The following is a 22,995-nucleotide window of genomic DNA, read 5'->3' on the forward strand; positions in this document are numbered from 1 at the left end:
TACATTCAATGAAAACCCAAATGTTATTATCTCAGTAAATTAGAATAACTAACAAAAATCACCTGCAAAGGCTTCCTAAGCTTTTAAAAGGTTCCTTAGTCTGTTTCAGTAGGATCCACAATTGTGGGTAAGACTGCTGACTTGACAAATGTCCAGAAGGCAGTGATTGACACACTCCACAAGGAGGGTACGGCACAAAAGGCCATTGCTAAAGAAGCTGGCTGTTCACAAAGTGCTTTATCTAAGCATATTAATGGAAAGTGGAGTGGAAGGAAAACGTTTGGTAGAAAAAGGTGCACAAGCAATCAGGATAACCGCAGCCTTGAAAGGATTGTTAAGAAAGGCCATTCAAATATTTGTGGGAGATTCACAAAAGTGGACAGCTGCTGGAGTCATTGCTTCAAGAGCCGCCACACAGACATGGACAGGACACGGGCTACATGTGTTGCATTCCTGTTGTCAAGCCATTCATGACCAATAGACAATGCCAGAAGCGTCTTACCTGGGCCAAGGAGCAAAAGAACTGGACTGTTGCTCAGTGGTCCAAGGTGTTGTTTTCAGATTAAAGCAAATTTTGCATTTCATTTGGAAATCAAGGTCCCATAGTCTGGAGGTAGAGTGGAGAGGCACACAATCCAAGCTGCTTGAGGTCTAGTGTGAAGTTTCCACATTCAGTGCTGGTTTCTGGAGCCACCTCATCTGCTGCTGTAGGTCCACCGTGTTTTATCAAGAACAAAGTCAGTGCAGCTGTCTACCAGGAAATTTTAGAGCACTTCATGCTTCCCTCTGCTGACAAGCTTTTTGGAGAAGAAAATGTAATTCTTCAGCAGGACTTGGCACCTGTCCACACTGCCAAAAGTACCAATACCTGGTTTAAAAACAACAGTATCACTGTGCTTGATTGGCCAGCAAACTTGACTGACCCTAACCCCATAGAGACTATGGGATATTGTCAAGAGGAAGAGGACAGACAACAGACCAAACAATGCAGACGAGCTGAAGACTGCCATCAACCTGGGCTTCCATAATACTTCAGCAATGCCACAGGCTGACTGCCTCCAAGCCACATTGCATTGATGCAATAATTGATGCAAAAAGGAGCCCCGACCAAGTATTGAGTGCATTTACTGAACATGCATTTCAGTAGGCCAACATTTCGGATTTTAAAATCATTATTCAAGCTGGTGTTATAAAGTATTCTAATTTCCTGAGATAATGACTTTTGGGTTTTCTTTGACTGTAAGCCATGATCATAAACGTTAACAGAAATAAACACTTGAAATAGATTACTCTGTTTGTAATGATTCTATATAATATATGGGTTTCACTTTTTGTATTGGAGAACTGAAATAAATGAACTTTTTGATTATATCCTTATTTAGTTATATACACTTATACACTTGTTTGAACAAGGCCCTAAAGCGCAAAAGATGAACAAAGCAAATGTAAGTTTGTTATGGTATTTGACAGTAAACATAAGGAATGGATAATAATTTGGAAAAGGGTCCCCTTTGTAAATTGGGATAAACTGCTCACATTCTGGAGTTTCAGTATGTCTTCTCTCACAGCTGGCTCTCTGCACCATGACTTACAACTCACATTCCATTTTTATGTGCTATGTAATTATTCTTGGAAATTAATAAAAGAAAGGAGTACATCTTATCATAAAGTCAATTCCTGTATGATTTCTCTCCTATGGAATTTCGGAATTGATAACACTTTCTATAAAAATGGTTCCTTACAAAATTTCTCAAAAATATGACACCAAATTAATTAAAATTGATATTAAAATGCTAAATCTTGAACAATAGTTGAAATTTTAAACCTGACCTGCCCTTACTAAAAGTGGTACTCCTATCTCAGACACATATGGCTTAGTCATAAGATACGCTGTAAATGTCTGCAAGGTGTGGTTCCCACCAGTAGAGCCCATTCTTTCATTGTTGGTTGGCAATGCATTGTACAACTTGGTTAATGTCTATGAAGGTTCTGAAAACAGCTTAGAAAGCATTTATCAGTCATTAATGGCATATCCTGTGGATATGAAATAAATGTCTGAGATGGGAATACCATTTTAAACATTTGATTACAATGCATATGTAACAACGTAGCTTACAGTGATTTATGATTAAAGTCCCACTCCTAACACACAGGTCTAAGGTGTCACCCTGGTAATGGGAGATTGTAAAATTAAAATTTTCATGACCTTACATACTTGGTTTAAGGATCTAAAGTTTTACGCCACTTTGGAAAGAAAGATATCAGCTGATGAACAAAGATGAACACAACCAGGGGCAAAATGAAGAAACAGTACCTTCAATTCACCTCATGTATGTCAAGTGGCAAGAAAAGTAGCTGCTGATAAAGGAATTCCATGTTTAGACCCCCAGCTCTTAAAGGATCAGAGATAAAGGCCTGAAAATGCAGGCATAAGAACTGCAGTTTCAAGTTACTCCATGTTGGTTTCATATTCTCTAGCTTAACGTCCAGACATGGCATTGAAAAAAAGAATTCTGTACTGAAGTGAGACAACTCCGTCATTAAAACACATAGAAAACATTGTACCTAGTAAATAAATTGGGCAATGATTTAGATTTGCAAATGTGCTGAAAATAACAGAAATGAAAAGAAAGTAAAATTGCTCAAACAAGACCGTAAAATTATCAGCAACGGATGCCTCATCTAATAATCTTTCGTTTCTCCGATCTATACTATATATACAATCACATGAAGAGTTTGACCGCCAATAGTGACAGACCACGTGGCCAGCATGGGGCTCCTAGATGCAGATACAGTTGAAAGCAATGGAACAGTCAGTGCCCTCCTCCATCATTCTTTTTGTGCATTTGAGCTCTGACATCTCAGCACAATGAGGTCACCACATCACACAGGTGGAGCAGTACTTCAGTCCACATGCTGCAGAGACTGCAGCAGCGGAGGAATGGGGAGAGGTATTTTTTTCATTGTGGGGGCCATTATATTGTATGAAAGGCTATGTGGGGGCTATTATACTATTTGAAGGGTTATGTGGGGACTATTGTATTGTTTGGAGGGCTGTGTGGGGATTATATGGTTTAAAAACCTGTAATGACCACAAGGCCACCTCAACACCATCAGAGCTACCGCAACTCTCGACCTACTGTCTCCTTCCGCATAATCATGTAGAATGTAAGCCCGCAAGGCCAGGGTCCTTGCCCCTCTGTATCAGTCTGTCATTGTTAGTTTGTTTACTGTAAGTAATATTTGAATTTTGATGTCACCCCTTCTCATGTACAGCACCATGGAATTAATGGTGCTATATAAATAAATAATAATAAGACTATGTGAGAGACCATGATACTGTTAGCAGGCCATTATATTGTATGAAAGGCTATGTGGGGCCATTATTCTATTTGGAGGACTATATGGGGGCTATTTTATTGTTTGGAGGGTTGTGTGGGGATTTTACTGATTAAAATTACCATACAGGAGACCATGATACTGCTAGCAGGCCATTATACAGTTTTAGAGAATGGTGTTCATCATACTTTGCAGACGTGTGTGGGGGGAATTTACTGTGGGGATATCATACTGTATTTGGGGAGAATTTTTGTTAGCAACATACCTTTATTCATGGCTGCTATAAAGTATATTAGTGTGTGGGAATACTAAGGGGCTTCAATACGAGAAAAAAAATACTTAGTGATTGCAGCAAAGTTGGGAGATATGATCTTTTGTGACCTTGCCAAGTATTGCTATTTTTTTAAGAAGGTGATGGAGCCCATTTAGGACTTCTGCTATGGGGCTTCAGAATTTTTACACATGCACCTGTGTGATTAGATGTAGACACAGTAGACAAGAAAAACCTTCATGTCAAAGTACCTCAAGTGCTGTGATATCATAACCGGAGTATCCGCATGCCTTGCTACAAAATCTTTATTAGGGCTTCCTCCTATTATATATCCTTTATAGTATTAGTGTCTTGTTACATAGTAGAGGGGCTTTGTAGTAGAACACAGTAGTGACTGCTACCTCTGCTCTGCCTATAGATGAGCTTTTGTGTACTGACTTTACTGCACTATTGTTAATGCCAGTATGGGTGTGGGTGAGACTTTAACTCATTATTGTCCATATTTAATGCTTTTGGAAGCACTACAGTATATGCCTACCTTTACCCCATTTTTAGTTTTCTAACTATTGGTCAGAGATGCAAACTTAAACAGAACCTATCACTGTGCATCCTAATCTGCAGGCCTCATGTGAGAGAGCAGGGGGCACTGAGCAGATTGATATATAACTTGTAAGAGAAATAAATCAGAATAACTAATGTTATAATAATTTATTCTTCTGCTCTTTCTGAGATTTCAGGTCCAGTGGGCAGCCCTAAAAGCTATTGACACCTCTCTCTGTAGGCACACTTATACAAAGAGAACTGACAATCACTGATGGGAGTTTTGGTCCAGTGGGCTGTCCGCTCAGTGATTGTCAGTTCTCTTTGTATAAGTGTGCCTACAGAGAGAGCTGTCAATCACTTTTAGGTCCGCCCACTGGACCAAAAACCCCAGAAAGAGTAGAAGATTAAATGATTAAAGCACAGGATATACTGAACCTTTTCTCACTAACCATACATTATATCAATCTACTCAGTTCTTCCTACTTTATAACATGCTGCCTGCAGATTAGACTGCAATTTCATTGTGACAGGTTTACTTTAAAACAAAACTGAATATACTTGATGCATTATTGGCAGCAGATAACCAAACACTATAATGCCTGGCTACAAATCTATGCCATCCGATTTTGTTTCGCTAGAAGGGACATTAATTTATTACAAAACTTTTTAAAAGGAATTTTACAGGATGAGGGTCAACATTTGAATGGTGGGGGCAGGGTCGGACTGGGGTGCCTAAGGCCCACCAGGGGAATTGACTCTAGGGGCCCACCCTGTGGCTATGCAGTAATATCAGGACCCTGAGCGTGTTTGACGCTGCGGCTCTTTGCAGCATCAAAAAAGGAAGCGTTTCTTGACTGTGGAAAGACAGCCTAAGAAGAGTGTGTGTGTATGTTATATAGAAGGCTGAGATTATGATCTGTCATGCATCATGTGTAAAATAAAAAAACATTGCTAATGTGCACTGTTGGCCAATGATGGGATCATGGGGGATGAGATCATGGGGGATAGGATCATGGGGGATGGGATCATGGGGGATGGGGGAATGGCTCATGGGTAATGGGATCATGGGGATGGGATCATGGGGATAGGATCATGGGGGATGGGAATGGATCATGGGGGATTGGATCATGGAGTATGGGATTATGGGGGCTGGGAATGGATCATGGGGGATGGGATCATGGGGGATGGGATCATGGGGGATGGGATCATGGGGATGGGATCATGGGGGATGGGAATGGATCATGGGGGATCAGATCATTTATGGGATCATTCATGGGGGATGGGAATCGATCATGGGGAATGGGATCATGGGGGATGGGATGGAGGCTGAGGCTGCACTCACCGTGAAAAAATGTATTGCACAGCACTTTACTTTAAAAGCAGCTCTGCAGCAGCAGGTTATTGAGAGGAATATAGCCGGGCCAGCACTTTCAGAGAGGGTGTCAGGCTCTGCTCTGCAGGCTGCACTTCAGCTCACCACACAGCTGTCGCTAGAGTCTACAGGCCAGGGCAAGAGTCAGAACAGAAGGTGGCACCTTCAGGGTGCTCAGAGAGTGCCTAGACGGTAGACCAGACAGACTGACTGAGAGTGAGTGTCAGACTCAGTCAGTCACTCACATGGCGCCAGGACAGCAGGAGCCGGGAGAGCAGAGTGAATTGAAGTTAGTCACCGACCGACTACTGCAAGTTCTACTCACCACACAGCAGCCAGCACAGCGGGAGCCGGGAGAGCAGAGCGCAGATGAAGCATCACCAATAGAGCGGGAAAAAGAGCGCGATGCGTGTCACCGCCCACAAAGAACGTCAAGGTCCTTATCCTGTGGGCGGCGATGCGACAGTGAGGGAGCCAGTGTCACGGCAATCAGAGCAGCAGAACCGAGCCCGGTATCATGGTACATGCGCGCATCACCAAAAAAAACTTAGGACGCGCTTTTAAAGGGCCCGTGTTTTTAAAGGGGCCCCCCCGCGACCCCGGGCCCACAGGGCATTTACCTGCTACCCCACCAGGCCAGTCCGACACTGGGTGGGGGTCTAAATTCTGATATCTGTACAGCTACAGCACGCCCCACACACCCTTCTACGTTCTTTTAACAAGCAGAGCTCTGTATATTATTTAGTGGCTGAACCTGGCATTGCAGCCCATTTTTTCTCAGTCCCACGAGGGTAAATCAGACTAAGTTGCAACACAAAGCACAACCATTGCACTCAAAAAAATTCAAAGTGGGGATGTGGTACTCACTGGACTGCAGCAGCCTCAGAGTTCCGAAAAATCAGAGTTCCGAAAAATCAGAGTTCCGAAAAACTCAGAGTTCCGAAAAATCAGAGTTCCGAAAAATCCCTTTAAACTCAAACTCCATGCCTATGGTTTCACTAGTGGTATATTAGTGAAAGTGAGAAAAGAAAATCTGAATATTTTTGTGAATAAAGATATCCTTTATTTTTTCCGTATTATTTACACTTTAATGAGCAAATATTAAAATGGACTTCAAATATGAAATTATTTAGTGAAATATACACTATCTGCAGAGAATGCAGAAATATAATGGTAGCTATCTTTCGGAGACATTCCAGACTCTGAAAGTGTCTCTTGTTGTATAACTCAATGCAGTGACAGATACAATAAAAAAAAAAATTTACAATTTTCTTTACAAAATTCTTGTGTAAAGTATTCTGTGTGACAAATATGTACCAAAATATTGTTACCATACCAGCTCATGTATTAGGCCATGTTCACACTATCAGTATTTGTAAGCCAAAACCAGGAGCGGGTGATAAATCCAGAAGAGGTGACATGTTTCTGTTATATTTTTCCTCTGATTGTTCTTCTCCTGGTTTTGACTTAGAAATACTGATGTGAAATACTGACCAAATACTGAACGTGTGAACGTTGCTTCAAAGGACGGTCAGTGGAAGTGATGCAGCCTCCTATTTGAACCAACGTTGGAAAAATGTTCATAAGTATGAATGATGGTACTCATCTGCTCACTATAGAACACAAAGTGAATAATTTACTGTAAAATTAGGGGGTACAAAATACTGATGTATATTATACCTCCCTTCAATCCAATCATTTCTGAAAGTTATTAAAAAGCTGAACAGGTAATCTGAAAATTCTGGAAAATAAAGTACGGTCTCTTCAAGATATTTTGCCTCAATAATAAAATGCATGACATTGGTTTAGAAAAAAAAACCTGTTACATAAAGGCGTAATAAATAAAGTCTTGTCTCCTTACAGGATGGAATCTTTATTGGGAGAAAATAGAGCTATTCTATAGTCAAAAGGTCTTTAGAAATTGAAAGACTGAACTAAAAATGTCATTGGAAGTGAAAATTTATTATCTGCCCACATTTGCATGTCCAAATGGAAAGACCAAGCTCTCGTTGAAAAAAAGCCAATATTCCATTTCGCTCACGTGCAGAGTTGTGTGTCACGTCTTCCAAATAGAAGATCATTTGGCAAAGTTATAAAGTGAACGTATGGTTAACGTCTAAACCCCCAAAATTTGCTGACGGTCCCCTTTCACTTCAGTCACCTCAGTAAAACGAAGCGTGCATGTTAACTTTTACCACTCAGACATGTATTTGGCAGCCTGAGAAATGACAGAGCTGCCATGGACCTTTGAAAACTAGTGACCATAGGAAATTAGGTCTGGCAGGGATTTAACCCTTCATGAATCACTCTGGAAATGTTTTTTAGAACAAGTGTTCTACACATCTCAAATTTGTTTGACATCTAATTAGTTGAGGAAAAAAAGAAAAAAAACCCAACAAGCCAAAAAATTCCTATTATTCCTCCAAACAAAATACCTACAAGCGGCAACATGGCTTTTACTTCAACAAAACATTTCTACGTGTGGATAGAAAAGCCAATGGACAATGCAAAAGAATAACAAAAGGAAAACAAGGACAAAGTGTATTCTTTTACTCCGCGTGAGTCTTCTCCATTTGCAGACTTAAAAAAAAACCCTAAGAGCTCAATAAGTAGGGCCCTAAACTAATTGTAGGAGCTATATAATAGAATTTGCCTTCAGCCTGGCTTATAATAAGTAACAGGAATCCTCACTTCACACAAGGCAGTTCAGCCTACTCATTTACTGTCTATTATGGCAAGCTCATCCTCAAGTGGAATTTTATTGCATACCATTTTATTGCTTTCCTACCTATTTTCCGTCTCTCGGACTGTTTTATTGATGGGGGAGTGACAGTCTGTAGAAATTGTATGCAGAAAATTAGACTTCAAGGAGTCCATGCAATTAAGGTTCATCTCATTATAGGTGACAGTTTTATTACTGGCTGCTCTTGTTAACACATTGGGAATGTGCAGAGAGACAAGTGTATAACTTTGGATAATTCACTTTATGGGGTTTTTTTTTCTGGTGGTAAATAACGATAAAGCGTTTTGATCAACTTTTGATTGGAACCTCCGTAGAAGAGATCGCCTTCCTACTTCACCTGCTTAGGTCGACTTTATGCATCACTCTATCGTTATGACGCGCTCTACAATTACGTCCATGTAATAAAAATGTAACTAAATAACAGATATATGCGCGCCCACAAGATAACGGATTATGTACAATGGGCGATTGTAACGTCTACAGTCAGTTAGTTCTCTGGCATGAAGTGTGAAAACAGCATTCTGGTATCACAGATGTGTTTTTCACACTTGTGTCAGATCTTCCTATGCCGGAGAAAGCATGCGGATACCACAATAAGACATTTCCTCCAGCATAGGATTTGGATTATATAATAGACCCAACCCGGCATCTTTATAAGAAGGAATCCTACATTTCAGTGTCTCCCCTTCCCCTCCAGCTCGCCCTCTCCCTCTCCATATTTCCATTTAATGACTCTTCTAGGTTCCTATGTTCCATTGTGTGCTAGAAAGCAAACCAGTAAATGTTTCCTCTCTCAAGGCTGCGGTATCACTCCAATTTCACTTATGGCATGTTCACCTTTAGAACAGAGACGTATATTACCACAAGCTACTTTTATTCTTTCCAGATTTCACATTGTTTCAGTCTTTGTGAGAAATCTCAAGTGAGTTCGTGATCAAAAATAAAATAAATAATTTTTATTTATATAGCGCCAACGTATTCCACAGCACTTTACGTTATAGAGGGGACTTGCTTTCCCTTCAGCCTTATTTACTGAAGAAATTAAATAAAGCCCGGTACACACTGGCACAAGTCTCATAAACTACACTATATTAATACTGCAATGTCACCAAATCACACAAAGCCCCACTAATGTATACTATATACGTAGGACCATCAGATGGTCTCTTTTCATAGACCCCATATAACAGTGGCATCAGTGCCCATTATTTCATCAAGGACCTTATTGACACACGTGTGAACAAATAGAAACTAGTTTAACACTTATGTTCTACGAGAAAGGAATTGGCTTACCTCTGTAGGATAATTTCACCCTTGGCACGTTATTTTTGACATTCTGACAGTTCGCCCTTGTTGATATTGATACTCCCAAGAAAAGAAATGCAATCCCAGTAAAAGAGCCCATGCTGAGGAGCAGTCAGGTCTGTAGGTGCCTTCTGCAGCTTGGTGCCCCTGCTGCAGTCTTGGTTGAGTAGAAGAGGGGGGTCTTACAACTCAGGAGAACAGGTGACTTGGGTCAGTCTCATTGCAGCAGTCTAGGTAGAAGAAAGCCCCTCATCTTTCCTTGAGGAGCAGGTCAGAAGATTGGAAACTTCAGAGGTCTGGAGGAATAATAAGGCAGCAGGCACTGGATAATGAGGCACAACTGTTGTGCGGAAAGCAGAAATGAACCAGTGCTGCAGTGCTGGAGCTTAAAGATCCATTTGTTTCATAGGAGATCTGGTGGAAGAAACTAATCCTGTGCTTCAGTAAAGTGTGTGGGAGCTGAAGGAGAGGAGAATGCACAAAAAGGAGCCCAGAGGGCAATGCTGCTGACTTTTCCTGTCCACATGCAGAGAGATGACACAGGATCTCCCAGACAGGTTTTCCCTACTACAGCAAAGGCAATCTGACAATGGGAGAACAGGCAAGCTCAACCCACTGCCTTTCCCTGCTGTCACACAACACATGCAAAAGCCATCTAGGAGAGATGAGAGGAGGGAGCACAGACCTGCACCAAGCATGTGGGAAGCAGAGCAGCCCCTCACACATTTACCTCCCAAGCCACCAGCAGAAGACTTTCTGAAGATTGGAAACTTTTAGGTGCTCTGACCATCCTGTAAAGAAAACCTCTCGGCACAGTTCATAGCCCGAAAAGCCGTTAGAGGGCATCGCCATAAACTTTATGAGGCTCGTGTAAAAAAAGAAAAAAGGGTCTAAGTGGTGAGAAAAATGCTACAAATCCATTTAGAATTTTCTGCCATTGTTCCAATACCTATAAGAATAGGGTATTAGACTTCAATGGTGACGTAATAAGTATGACGCCATTTCTACTTAGAGGGATCTTTGCTTTTTCTGACATTTTTTTTTCAGATGTGCCACTCATTAAAAAAGGTTTCTCAACTATTTCTGCTACAAAATAGGGAATGTATATATATAAAAAAAAAAAAAAAAATAGTTGCGTTTTTGCTGCAAAACCTGCTCATTTGGGAATAAGGAACTTGCCTCAAAACGGCAGGCTTTGCTTTTTTTTTTTTTTTGCATTTTATTGCTGCTTTTTCATCATGCTACATTTGTCTCATGCATGCTGATCAAGTTTAGCGCCAAAAAGAAAAATCATAATCTACGTGATCAGGTTTTGCCGCAAAAAAATGCAGCAAAACCCAATAACTGCGTTTTTCCGCGTTTTTTGCACCACCCATTGCTTTCAGTGGGTGAAATACGCTGAAGGAAGTAACATGCTCTGTTGTGCAAAACCCAAGGTTTTGCGCAAAATACAGATGACAAAAATCCAGGCCGCGTGTATGAGAATTCTGAAATCTCGTAGACAAAGCTGGTGCTGTAAAACGCAGCTAAAATTTGTATAAAAAAGCTGTAAAGAAAATACACCAAAAACGCATATTCATGAACATACCCTTACAGTTTCCTATGTTACTGAATTGCTATTCATCCATAAGAAAAAAAAATTGTGGTGAGAACCAATAGACTTGAATGGGTGAGTCTAATCCGATTTAGGCTATGTGCACACGTTGCGGATTAGGCTCAGGAATTTCTGGTGCGGATTCTGCCTCTCCTGGCAGAAAATGCACCTGCGGTTCCGCAGCGTTTTTTTGTGCGGTTCCGCAGCGTTTTTTGTGCGTTTTTGCAGTTTTCTTGCGGATTTGCTGCGGTTTTTACCCCTGCGGTTTTCTATAATGGAATGGGTACAAAAACGCTGCAGAGTCACAAAAAAGAAGTGACATGCTACTTCTTTTAAACCGCAGCGTTTCCGCAGCGGATTTTCCGCAAAGTGTGCACAACATTATTTTTTTCTCATTGATTTACATTGTACTGTAAATCATTTGCGGATCTGCAGTGTTTTCTGCACCTCAAAAAAACGCTGCGGATCCACAGAGAATCCGCAACGTGTGCACATACCCTAATGGAGAAAACTTGTGCACGCTCCGATTTTCACATGCCGATTCGGTCAGCGAAAAAAAACCGCTCATCTGCACTGCCCCATTGAATAACATTGGTCTGAGTGATGAGCGTTTTTTCACGGATATCACTCCGAGCCGGTAGTGTCAGAAATTTGTATCAGATAGAAATTATGTTTCTCCTTTTTTTTTTTTAAGCTTTGGCCATTGGTTTGGAAAATCAGCCCCACTTCCTTCTTCCTTTTTTTTAACATCTGACGTGGAAATGATACTTATATATTTGACCCCCTCCCATGGCTTTTTAAGGGCCACGTTTCCTGCAAATCCTGGTGGGAATTCCCTAGTTAGTGCTCCGTTCCAGACAAGAATCGCTCTGCTGGGGGATTAGAAATCATATTTGCTGATCCTCCACAGGATTCTACCAATTCAAACATATCTAGACACTTGCAGCCTCTTCTAAATCCCTCGATTATTTCATTAGTCAAATTACACCGCTCTCCGCTCCCTCTTGCAAGGCGAGAAAGCAAAAAGGGCTTGCAATAATGTGTCAAATCCCCTTTGGATTGAAAAGATACAATTCTCCATGCTATGCTTCTAGTCAATTACTCCTGTAAACAGGGGAGAAGCGCGCCTTTCACAAAAACAAGATAGTCAAAGCAGGTTAGACGTTTGCCCTCTAATAGGTTTCAATTGAACAAATTGCAGGGGCTTTGAAATCATGTAATGTAATTGCAATCCCCGGTAACTCTCTCATGTCAATTCATGGAGAAGGGGAAAAAAAGCTACAAAAACTTTTTTTTAAAAAGTGGCAGAATTGTGTTCTTTTAATTAATCAGCGCTAGAGGCTAATACTGTAAAGACTAAATTTCATGGTGAAGAAGACCCCAGCGCATCCTGTCATCAGTGTTATTAGTGGCTCACTACAGGACACAATCGGGGATAATGCAACCTTCATAAACTCCTCTCCTTCCCGGCCCATACTCACCACTCCCACGTTTTTGCCAAATTCAGCAATTCTATTGATCAGCGCGGTTATTGTGAAAATAAAATGGGCGTTGGAAAAAAAAAATGTTTTTTTTAGTGATTCCCACACTTGTTATATTTGGACACAGGAATGCTTCAGGCATTGGATTAAAGGTCTTCAATGACAAGAGGCTCCTGTCTGCGATGCAGGGATTACCACATTCACTCTGTAAAGGAATTCATGCCATTTTGAGATTATTTGCTGCATTTGCCTAATTAATTTTCCCCCGTTACTCAACTGAGAGAATGGTTTGCACGACACAAATGATGCTCCATTTCTTGTTGTGGAGCCGAGAATACCTCACTGAATATGCAAAAGGAATCCTGACATTATATCGCTACTATCGTGAAGGAAGGTCACTGCTCACAATCCTCTGCCACACAATGGCGAATCCAAGAATCTGTGCATGAGAGTAATTTGCTCAGTGTCTAGTACATAATTACTTGTAGACTTAACCTTTTGGAGAGTGTGCAAGTTTTTGAAAGAAATACCGCACTGAACTCATGTAGCTGCATTATTAAGGTAATACTATACACACTGCTGTGTAATAGATAACATGATGGGGGTTGTTATTTGTGCTTTGTACAGGTAATTTAAGCACAGGGAAATCTTTGCAAGATTTCTTAGGCTAGGTTCACATTGCGTTAATAGGTGTCCGCTAGCTTGCTCCATTACATGGCGCAATTGTCGCAATTAGCGCTATGTAACGGATCCGTTAGCGCACCCATTGACTGCAATGTGCTAACGGATCTCTAGCGCATCGCAAATGTATGCCATTTTTGGCATGCGCTAGCGATGTCCCGTTAGTTTCGGACGGACCGCGGACGCTTCTTGCAGATCGGGTATCTGCGCTAGCGGGATCGCCAAACGCAATCCTTTTGGGACATTGTGATAGCGCAATCCGCTAGCGTATGCGCTAAACGGATTGCCCGGCCCCTAACACAATGTGAACCTACCCTTATGGAGGGTTTCCCCATGTTTCATTGTTTGGACCCCTTGTTGGGACTGCCATGGTCACTAGAATGTTGACCATGAGCCCCCCATTTCTTCAACCTTAAAAAAGTGGCAGCCAAGCATGTGCCCTGCCACTCTTTACAGTGTGTATAGGGCTCATGAAAAAAGTTGATCACTGTACTTTACTGACTCTATCAATCCCTTAAATATTTATTGGAGCGCTATTCTGAATGCTCCAGCGCCACTTTGTTTCAAACGTCTACTCACTGGACCTTCAATTCTTGTGATTGGTGGGGGTCCAGGGAGGGGAGAGTTATATCACAGACATAGACCCTGATTCATTAAGACCGGCATTTCATTTGCCAGTCTTAATGATGGACATATTGCAGGAAGATACACCAAATTTATTAAGAAGTGCACACCACTTAAAGTGGGATATCTGGTACTTTACAAACAACAAACAATGTACCAAAGCACTGACAGGCAGGAAATTGCAGCTTACCTGCCTGCTGTGTCTGGCGCGTCGCAGGCCGCTACTGCTGGGGATTCAGCTGCCTCTGTTGATGCGACAGGGTGGGACTTCCGAGGTCATTCTGATTGACTTCCGGCTCCCTCAGGCAGCAGGAATCCAGCTGTCAATCAGAATGACCTCAGAAGTACCGCCCTGTCTACAGAGCAGACCAGAAAATAAGCCTCCGCTCTGTAGACGTGATGTCCGCAGAGACTTCTGAATCCCCAGCAGGAGCGGTTTGTGACTGCTCTGTGCCAGAGAAGAATGACGTCGGGCAAAACAGGCAGGTAAGTTGCAATTACCTGCCTGTTAGTGCTTAGGTACATTTTTAGTTTTTTTGTAAAGTCATGGATATCCCCTTTAAGGGATTCAACAGATCTTATGAGTGGCATGACTCTTGTCAGATATGGTATTGCAGTCAGGTATTAGAGCACCATTTTGGGTGTAAGAAATGCCGCTAATTTGAAGAATCTGATGGGTGCTAGTAATCACGCCTCCTTCTCCAGTTCCTCCTTATTTCTTCCTATTTTAACAGATCTGGTGGAAAATAACATGAAAACACTAAAGAGAAGGGAGAGGGACAATCACTCATAAGGTAACATGGTATGGTAAGTTGGTGGAGGTGAGATATTGCTTACCTGGTGGAATTGTGAAGTTCACAACTACAATAAAAGCCTTTGCTAAGGGCACCATCTCACAGTGGCACTTTGGTCGCTACGACGGCACGATCCGTGACGTTCCAGCGATATCTTTATGATCTCGCTGTGTCTGACACGCTACTGCGATCAGGGACCCCGAATCTGAGAATCGTACGTCGTAGCAGATTGTTTGAAACTTTCTTTCGTCGTCAAGTGTCCCGCTGTGGCGGCATGATCACATCGTGTAACAAAGGTGTGCACGATATTGTATACGATGTGCGCATAGTAACCAACAGCTTCTACATTGCAAACACGTCATGAAATTATTGCTCCAGCATCGTGCATTGCGAAGTGTGACCGCAGTCTACGACGCTGGAGCGATAATGGAGCGATGTTGGAGCGTCACGGATCGACCAAAGTGCCACTGTGAGACGGTACCTTAAAGGTACCGTCACATTTAACGATATAGTTTATGATATCGTTGCTTTTTGTGACGTAGCAATAATATCGTTAAGGAAATCGTTATGTGTGACAGCGACCAACGATCAGGCCCCTGCTGGGAGATCGTTGGTCGCTGAAGAAAGTCCAGAACTTTATTTCGTCGCTGGATCTCCCGCTGACATCGCTGGATCGGCGTGTGTGACACCGATCCAGTGATGTCTTCACTGGTAACCAGGGTAAACATCGGGTAACTAAGCGCAGGGCCGCGCTTAGTAACCCGATGTTTACCCTGGTTACCAGCATAAAAGTAAAAAAAAACAAACACTTCATACTTACCTACCGCTGTCTGTCCCCGACGCTCTGCTTTTCTGCACTCCTCCTGCACTGACTGTGAGCACAGCGGCCGGAAAGCAGAGCGGTGACGTCACTGCTCTGCTTTCCGGCCGCTGTGCTCACAGTCAGTGCAGAGGAGTGCAGAGAAGCACAGCGCTGGAGGACAGACAGCGGTAGGTAAGTATGAAGTGTTTTTTTTTTTTTACTTTTACGCTGGTAACCAGGGTAAACATCGGGTTACTAAGCGCGGCCCTGCGCTTAGTTACCCGATGTTTACCCTGGTTACCGGGGACCTCGGGATCGTCGGTCGCTGGAGAGCTGTCTGTGTGACAGCTCTCCAGCGACCAAACAGCGACGCTGCAGCGATCGACATCGTTGTCGGCATCGCTGCAGCGTCGCTTAGTGTGACGGTACCTTAAGAGTCAGCTGATGGAAATCTCCAGCAGGTAGAAGATTCCCTTCTTCTGCACACAATGGATAATGGACAGGAGGTGAGAGCAACCATGCTGCTGCTGGAGAAGAAAGCTTCCACACTCCAAGGTTGAGGCAGGTAGTTTTATTACACGTTTCAAGCTCGGACCGAGACCTTTTTCAAATATACCAAATATACCAAACTCAGGTTTGCTTTAGTGGAAACATTAAGCAATTTTAATTGCACAAAAAAGTAGCAACTTTTTAAACTGTTTTACACCAGTTTTCTGGCATAAATACTTGCTGCAGAGGCCCCAATTCATCAACGTTAGCGTATTGAATGCCATTCCTCATTAAGCGTGTACTGGAGAAAAATGCACCAAAGAGCCAGGGGCGAGCAACCTAGCATACATTTCTATTGAAATGTTCTCCCCTTTTGTACCATGAAGGGACTAGTGGACCTACTGCCATGAAGTCTTCCTGAGCTCTGTATAACCACGCCCCCATAACTGATTGGTAGATTTCTGTGTGCATGGGCAGAAAGCAGCCAATCAGTGATGTGAACAGGTTATACAGAGCTCCACATTCAGAGAACTCATAGATCTGCAGCAGATGAAACACTGATCTTATCAAAAAACTGCAACAAAAAGGTCCAGTAAGTGATACATCACTGGAATCAGGATATCTGCCCCTACATTATGCTTCTCTCAGATGGAGTAACAAAAACATGGAGGCAGATCCCCATTAAAATGCTGAAGAACTGTCATAAAAGCAGTATACATTTCTAAATTTTTGAACAACCAAAAGTTGTACAAACAATTTTCAACATTTTTCAAACAGCTGTGCACCAGAAAACTGATGAAAACTGATTGATGACACCAAAGAACAGTCTTCTAAATAAATCAATGAGAAGATGCCAGAACAAAAAAAAAACACAAAGCAAAACATGGTATAAAGAGCTTTAATGTGGGTTGAAAAGAATGCAACAAAGCAAAAAAACAAAGACTTTTAAATAAGTTGCTAAAGACTTGAAACTAACATCAGGCCGCAGCAATAGTAACCTAAAAAAGCATTAAAACTGCAAATAATAACATAATGAAAACTGCAGTAAAAGGCTGTGTGCTAATTCATTCCAACAAGGCACCTGATAATCCAGAAAACCTGATAATCCAGCGCTATTTCTATCGCAGAATTGTAATATATAATGACGACCAGATCCAGCTCTTCTGATTAAAAAGCAAAACATAGCAGATTTTTTATTAACATTATGAGCTTTCGTACCAACAGTTAGGAAGACTCGTTAATGAAGAATAAAGCAATTTTATAATGTGTCATCAGATAATCACTAGTCTTTCTTTACTGACAGGTTTCTCTCTTGTTTAGATTTATCGTTACATTTTTATCTTATGTTAGGAGAAGAGCAATAAAAAACCAATAAGGAGAAAAAGCAGAGGGGGAAACAAAACAGAGCTGCATTTAGAGAAGAAAAGGCAAATGGCAAGATCCCCTACAGGTTTATAAAGTGGCCGATCTAGAGATATTGTAAAGCCCAGCAAGGAGGACAGATGCAGTTCTTGGCACTACAGTGCTAACAAGGGCAAGAAGAAAGTAGAAGAACCATCAGAAAGTGCAGTAGCAAGTCATTACCTGATCTGGCACTGGGGTGAATGGCCGGTGAGCCAGGCTCTGATATAACCATACACTAGCAGAGATCATGTCTGATCATGTCTGGCCTGAGGAAGACATCTGTCCCATGTTGAAACGCGTAGCCCCAATTTTTTTTTAAAGGGAACCTGTCAGCAGAAAAAATACTATTAACCGGCAGATATAGGGTTAATCTTCAGGTAGGTACTAACCTACTCGTAGCCTGGACATAACCGAACTCTATGGGGAGAAAATGAAATGTATTCCCCCCCTGGCAGCATTCGGTTTCAGGCACCGGGAAGGCTGTCAGTCAGGGACTGGGGTGCGGTTACAGCTGTCACTATGTATGCTCAGAGCAGTGACTGAATCAGCATCGTCGCCGCCCCCATGGTTGAAATCGAATGCTGCTGGGAAAAACAAAGTTCATTTTCTACACACAGCATTTGGGTAAGTGCGGGCACCGGACAGGTTAGTAACGCTATTAACCTGCAGATTAACCCCTTATCAGCATTTTTTCTGGTGGCAGGTTCCCTTTAATTCATATGTAGATATAACCTGCATTTTTGTCACGCTTAGTGCTCACCTTTATTCTTTTTTACATTTTTTTCTGATACATGGTGGTTCCTGGGCTGGATCATCACATGGGGCATCTGCAGCTGATTTCTTCCATCTCTGGATCTGAAACAGGTTTGTGCCTGGTGTCTGCATATCCCCCAAGGTGAGCGCACTCCCATATGTCCTCCTGTCTGCCCTCACCATCATTTATTAAGGATTTCTGCACTATGGAGCACCCTGCTTTTTTATTTCATTTTTATCATGTCGTCTACTGAAAAACAGGGAAAAAACTCAGTCAAATTCCACAATTGTTTTTTGGGTTTTTCATTTAAGATGTTCAGTAAAAGCTAAAACTGACTAGGCACTATGATTCCCCAGGTCAGTATGAGTATGCAGATATCAAACATCTATAGGTTCGTTTTTCATGTAAGTGGTGATAAAAAATCCAAAATTTGTAAAAATGTGCTTATGTTGCCAATTTCCGTGACCTGTAACGTCTCCATTTTTCATGGTCTGGGCTGGGTAACGGCTTATTTTTTTGTGCCCAAGCTGATATTTTTATTGATATAATTTTTGACTAGATACGATGTTTTGATCACACGTTATTGCATTTTATTGTTATGCTGTGGCGGTAACCCCCCCCCCCCCCTGTAATTCTGGCATTTAAAATTTTCTTCTTGCTACTCCTTTTACCGATTTGATAAATTTATTTTAAATTTTGATAGATTGGACATTACTGAATGCAGTGATAGCAAATATGTGTATTTTTTATTTATTTACGGTAATTTTAAAAATGTGGAGCCCAAAACTGATCCCATATTCTAAATGTGGCCTCACAAGCTATATATAAAGGGGTAACAATACGTTGGGATCGAAGGATTTTATCTCTCTTTTTAGGCACCCTAAAATCTTGTTTGCTTTTGCGGCTGCTGCTTGACATTGAGTACTGCTGCTCAGCTTACTTGTAACCAGAATACCCGAGTCCTTCTCCTGTTCTGTAGTCCCGTAGTTATATATTACCTTTTTTTTGTATAATTTAATAGAAATGTAGTTTCAAATGACATTCTTTCATATGTGTGACCTAATGATACCTATATGTATACAGTAAATACGGATACAATACAGGTGCAATATGGATGGAAATTATCTGTTTATTTTTCTGGATAACAATTGGTCAATTTTTTCATATGCTTGTGTGAAATCAACCTTGTAAGGAAAAATTACAGTAACATACAAAATAGTTAGATTTAATAGAAGTATCACACTTAAAGCAAAATATCTAAACAGAAGCTAACAAGAAAGGAAATGAAAAAAACTCTGAAATCCCAGTCTATGCTTTATTGTCACACAATAGTGTGCTGTGTATTAATCATCAGGTCTCCAAATTAAACTGGAGACCAAATTGCTTTGTAAGATCCCCCACAAGCAACAAATAATGGCTGGTTAAAAAGGAGTCAATGACCGCATGACAGAAACAACTGGTGGTGTATTTGTCACTCTCTAACATGTGACGTGTGGCTGGATACTGATGGATGGCATTGTGCTCTCGGTAACATCATCTGTTCCTAGGCAAAATATCACTGTATATTTTACTAAATGTTAATGGAAGAGACAACTTTTAGCGCATCACAGCTGTCAAATGGCCATGATAAGGTGTCAAAGTGAAGGGATTTTAAGGACTGAGGTGGGTGGGTGCTCAATCTCCTTGATTATGGAATCTCATCAAAATGTAACCACAACTATAGGCAAGGTTATGTCATAAAACTATGATGAGACGGGTTTATATAAAGCTTAGCTTACCATCTAGTTAATAAATTTACAGATCAGTAATTTTATAAAGAAATCAGTGGGAACAAAGAAGTGTTTCTATGGGAACATTGATTTCAACTAGCCAATTATTGCATGCACATATAGTTTTGTAGTTTATGTCATAATATATTTTTCTTTCCCCAGCACTTGTAATTTAATGGAGGTCTGTCCAGCTAGACTTCTTTCAGTTCTTTGCTGCATGACGCTTCTCATCCATCGCTTAAGGCCGGAGGTAGGCAAGTGACATTCTGCTGACAGATGGCTGCAGGTGACATGCTGCCTGTTGTCGCCTGTTGTGTTAGTAGGAATAAATGACAGACGTAGATCGTAGATGCAACTTTCTGTGTCATCAAAGTAACGTGTGGGGCAAATCAAATGTATATGTGCAAATATTAAGGGACCAGTTTGGACGATAACACGATATCAGGCAGCGCTGCTGTAATAAAGAATCCATGGGAACAAGATGAGTTAATTTTTTTTTTATTTCCACAACCAGTTTCCACGTTGGCTAGCGTCTCTTTTAAATGAAAAATAACAGGTGCAATAGTTTTTTTTTCACTTGAAAAAGACGTTAGTCCAGCTTTGAAACGCGTTGTGGAAATAAAAGCGTTCAGCTCCTCTTGGTGCTATGGATGCTTTATTACAGCAGCGCAGCCTTATATCGTGTTATCGTCCAAATAGGTCAACTATCCTAGAGGATATCATCCCCAGCCACGAGGCAGCAGCAGCTGATACCTTCAGGTGTTCATAGGAGTTGTGCCTGCACACACCCAGCTCAGGTGAGCAGCGTCATTTTACTTTACCTTTCTAGCTAAAAGGGTATCACCAAATGGTCTTGTGCATTTTTTATTCCCCCGTTGCTTTTATACAAATATTAAAGGAGACACACATTAGCAATGTCTGGATCTTTACTCCAAAACCCAATTTACACACATAGGGGCTCGACTGTCATTTGTAATGATCCCATTAATTTTTAGATGAATGGGTATGTTGCCTACTATGCTGATGACCTAATATCCTTTAGAATTTTCTCAAGAAATCCAATATTGATAATGATAGAGACTTAATGGTCACCAACCTGACTCATAATACCGACGTCTTTATCACCAACTTGACAGAAAATAGTACCAAAATAGCCGTTGCCAACTTGATAGCTTGGCTTTCATTAAAAGTGAAATGGAAAGGCAATGATATGCCAATAGCACAGAATACCAAGTGTAGTATTTCTCCACTATCTGTGGACGGGGCGTACTCACTTGGCTGGTTGTTGAGGAATGTATCAGGACACTCAGGGTTAAAAATTCTATTCAGTTTATTAGTACACAGCATAAACCTTTCTTCAGGAACTTGGTAACACACAGCAAACCGTGCCCTGTCCGGCAGCCATTTGTCTTCATAGAACCCTCGGTCCTTGCTGAGCCCCAGTATGAATAATATGGATTAGTGTCCGTTAACTGTCAGCGATGTCCACACAGGTGCCCGGATACCTCTTACTCTCAGAGGCGTCCTCCCAACACATCTCACTCTGGCTCACTCTAGCTAGCACTGCACAAGCACACACTCCATCTTGGGTGTTCAGACATACCCCCTTGGGTGGGGTATATAGGTGACTGGACCCAGCCATCTCTCCAAGTCACCTAGAAGACTTCCCAATGTATAGTAAAACCCTCAGCAGTAGATCTGCTGAGAAAACAAGCTCAGACTTCCATCAAAGGGCCACCCACCTCTGCGATACATACCGCCCATTAACCACATGACCAGTCGCCATACCACACACGGTATATCATGCTCTTAAGGAAGCTCAACTACTGTCTTGTTGTTGGCTGCTGCATTTGTATACACAGGTTTCATGGCGTATACAAACTGTTTTTAAGTTTCTATTATTTGATGCTATAATAAGAATTTTTTTGCAATTGTCCATGTCATTAATGCCTCTCAATCAGCCAAACCAGATCTCCACTTTGCACTTTGCACTCCACTTTTTGCATAAATAAAGAGATGCAATATAACTAAAATGTAAATAAACCCTAAACCTGGCCTTATGCTGGCGAATGCAGATGACTACTCTGTAACTTGTCATTAAAAAATGGTCTATGGTGGATGTCATGCTACATGACAGTGCCTTAACGTAAAAATGTAATAAATTGCTGATACTTGGCAGAATGTCCTCATCTTTGTACTGTTGTCTGTTTCATTTGATAAAGAGCTCTAAAGGGTAAGATTTCTCCTTGTGGAGAGTGACATACCAGCTCTGGCTTGTCAAGGTAAGGAGGCTTATTCGCCGTGCAATTTTCCTCTGGGAAATTTAATATGCAAAATGCCTCTTCAGAAAAAAACTCTATAGCGCCACCTATTGGAAGTAGCGATCCTGCAAGTCACAATCAACCCTTTAACGAGTCTTGCAATATGACTTAGGATAAAAGCCAAATCAGTATCTCAATTCGCAGACACGGTGTTTTGGGCTGTTGGCCCTCGTCAGTGCGAAGCATGAGAACTGATTTGGCTAGGTGAGAGGTTCTGGACTAGGTGAGGGCCAACAGCCCAAAACACTGTGTCTGCGAATTGAGATACTAATTTGGCTCTTATCCGAAGTCATATTGCAAGACTCGTTAAAGGGTTGATTGTGACTTGTAGGATTGCTACTTCCAATAGGTGGCGCTAGAGAGTTCAAGTCCTCTTTTTCTCTGAAGAGGCAATTTGCATATATCATTTGATAAAATCCTTTCATAATAGCTTTGGGCGTTCCCATAGCAAACATGCTATTTGTAATGAATGTCTATTCTAGTATTACCAATAACTGTCTTCTTACTTTCAATGCTTCAAAAAATGAATCAATCTTCATCTCACAAAACTCTTACCTTTATCATTTATCCTGAAAGCAGCCGCAAAGTTCATATTTCTGTCATGCCACTACACAGATGCCTACACCACGTGTCAGTCATAGCACTGGTTGCCGTTAAATTTCAGAATACCACATAAACTTATTATTGTCACCTGCAAAGCTATTGTCAC

At 41.4% G+C, this 22,995-nt stretch overlaps 1 protein-coding gene across 1 annotated transcript in view; it reads right to left on the reverse strand.

Annotated features, from left to right (window-relative positions):
• SEMA3A (semaphorin 3A) overlaps positions 1-10,153 on the reverse strand; it is a 372,399-nt gene extending 362,246 nt beyond the window's left edge. The window contains exon 1 of the mRNA XM_069765162.1: positions 9,562-10,153. Coding sequence (XP_069621263.1) covers positions 9,562-9,673 — 112 coding nt within the window. The 5' untranslated portion in view covers positions 9,674-10,153. The remainder of the gene's footprint in view (positions 1-9,561) is intronic.
• Positions 10,154-22,995: the final 12,842 nt, after the last annotated feature.

The sequence above is a fragment of the Ranitomeya imitator genome, chromosome 4 (genome assembly GCF_032444005.1).
Source record: "Ranitomeya imitator isolate aRanImi1 chromosome 4, aRanImi1.pri, whole genome shotgun sequence".
Taxonomy (NCBI): domain Eukaryota; kingdom Metazoa; phylum Chordata; class Amphibia; order Anura; family Dendrobatidae; genus Ranitomeya; species Ranitomeya imitator.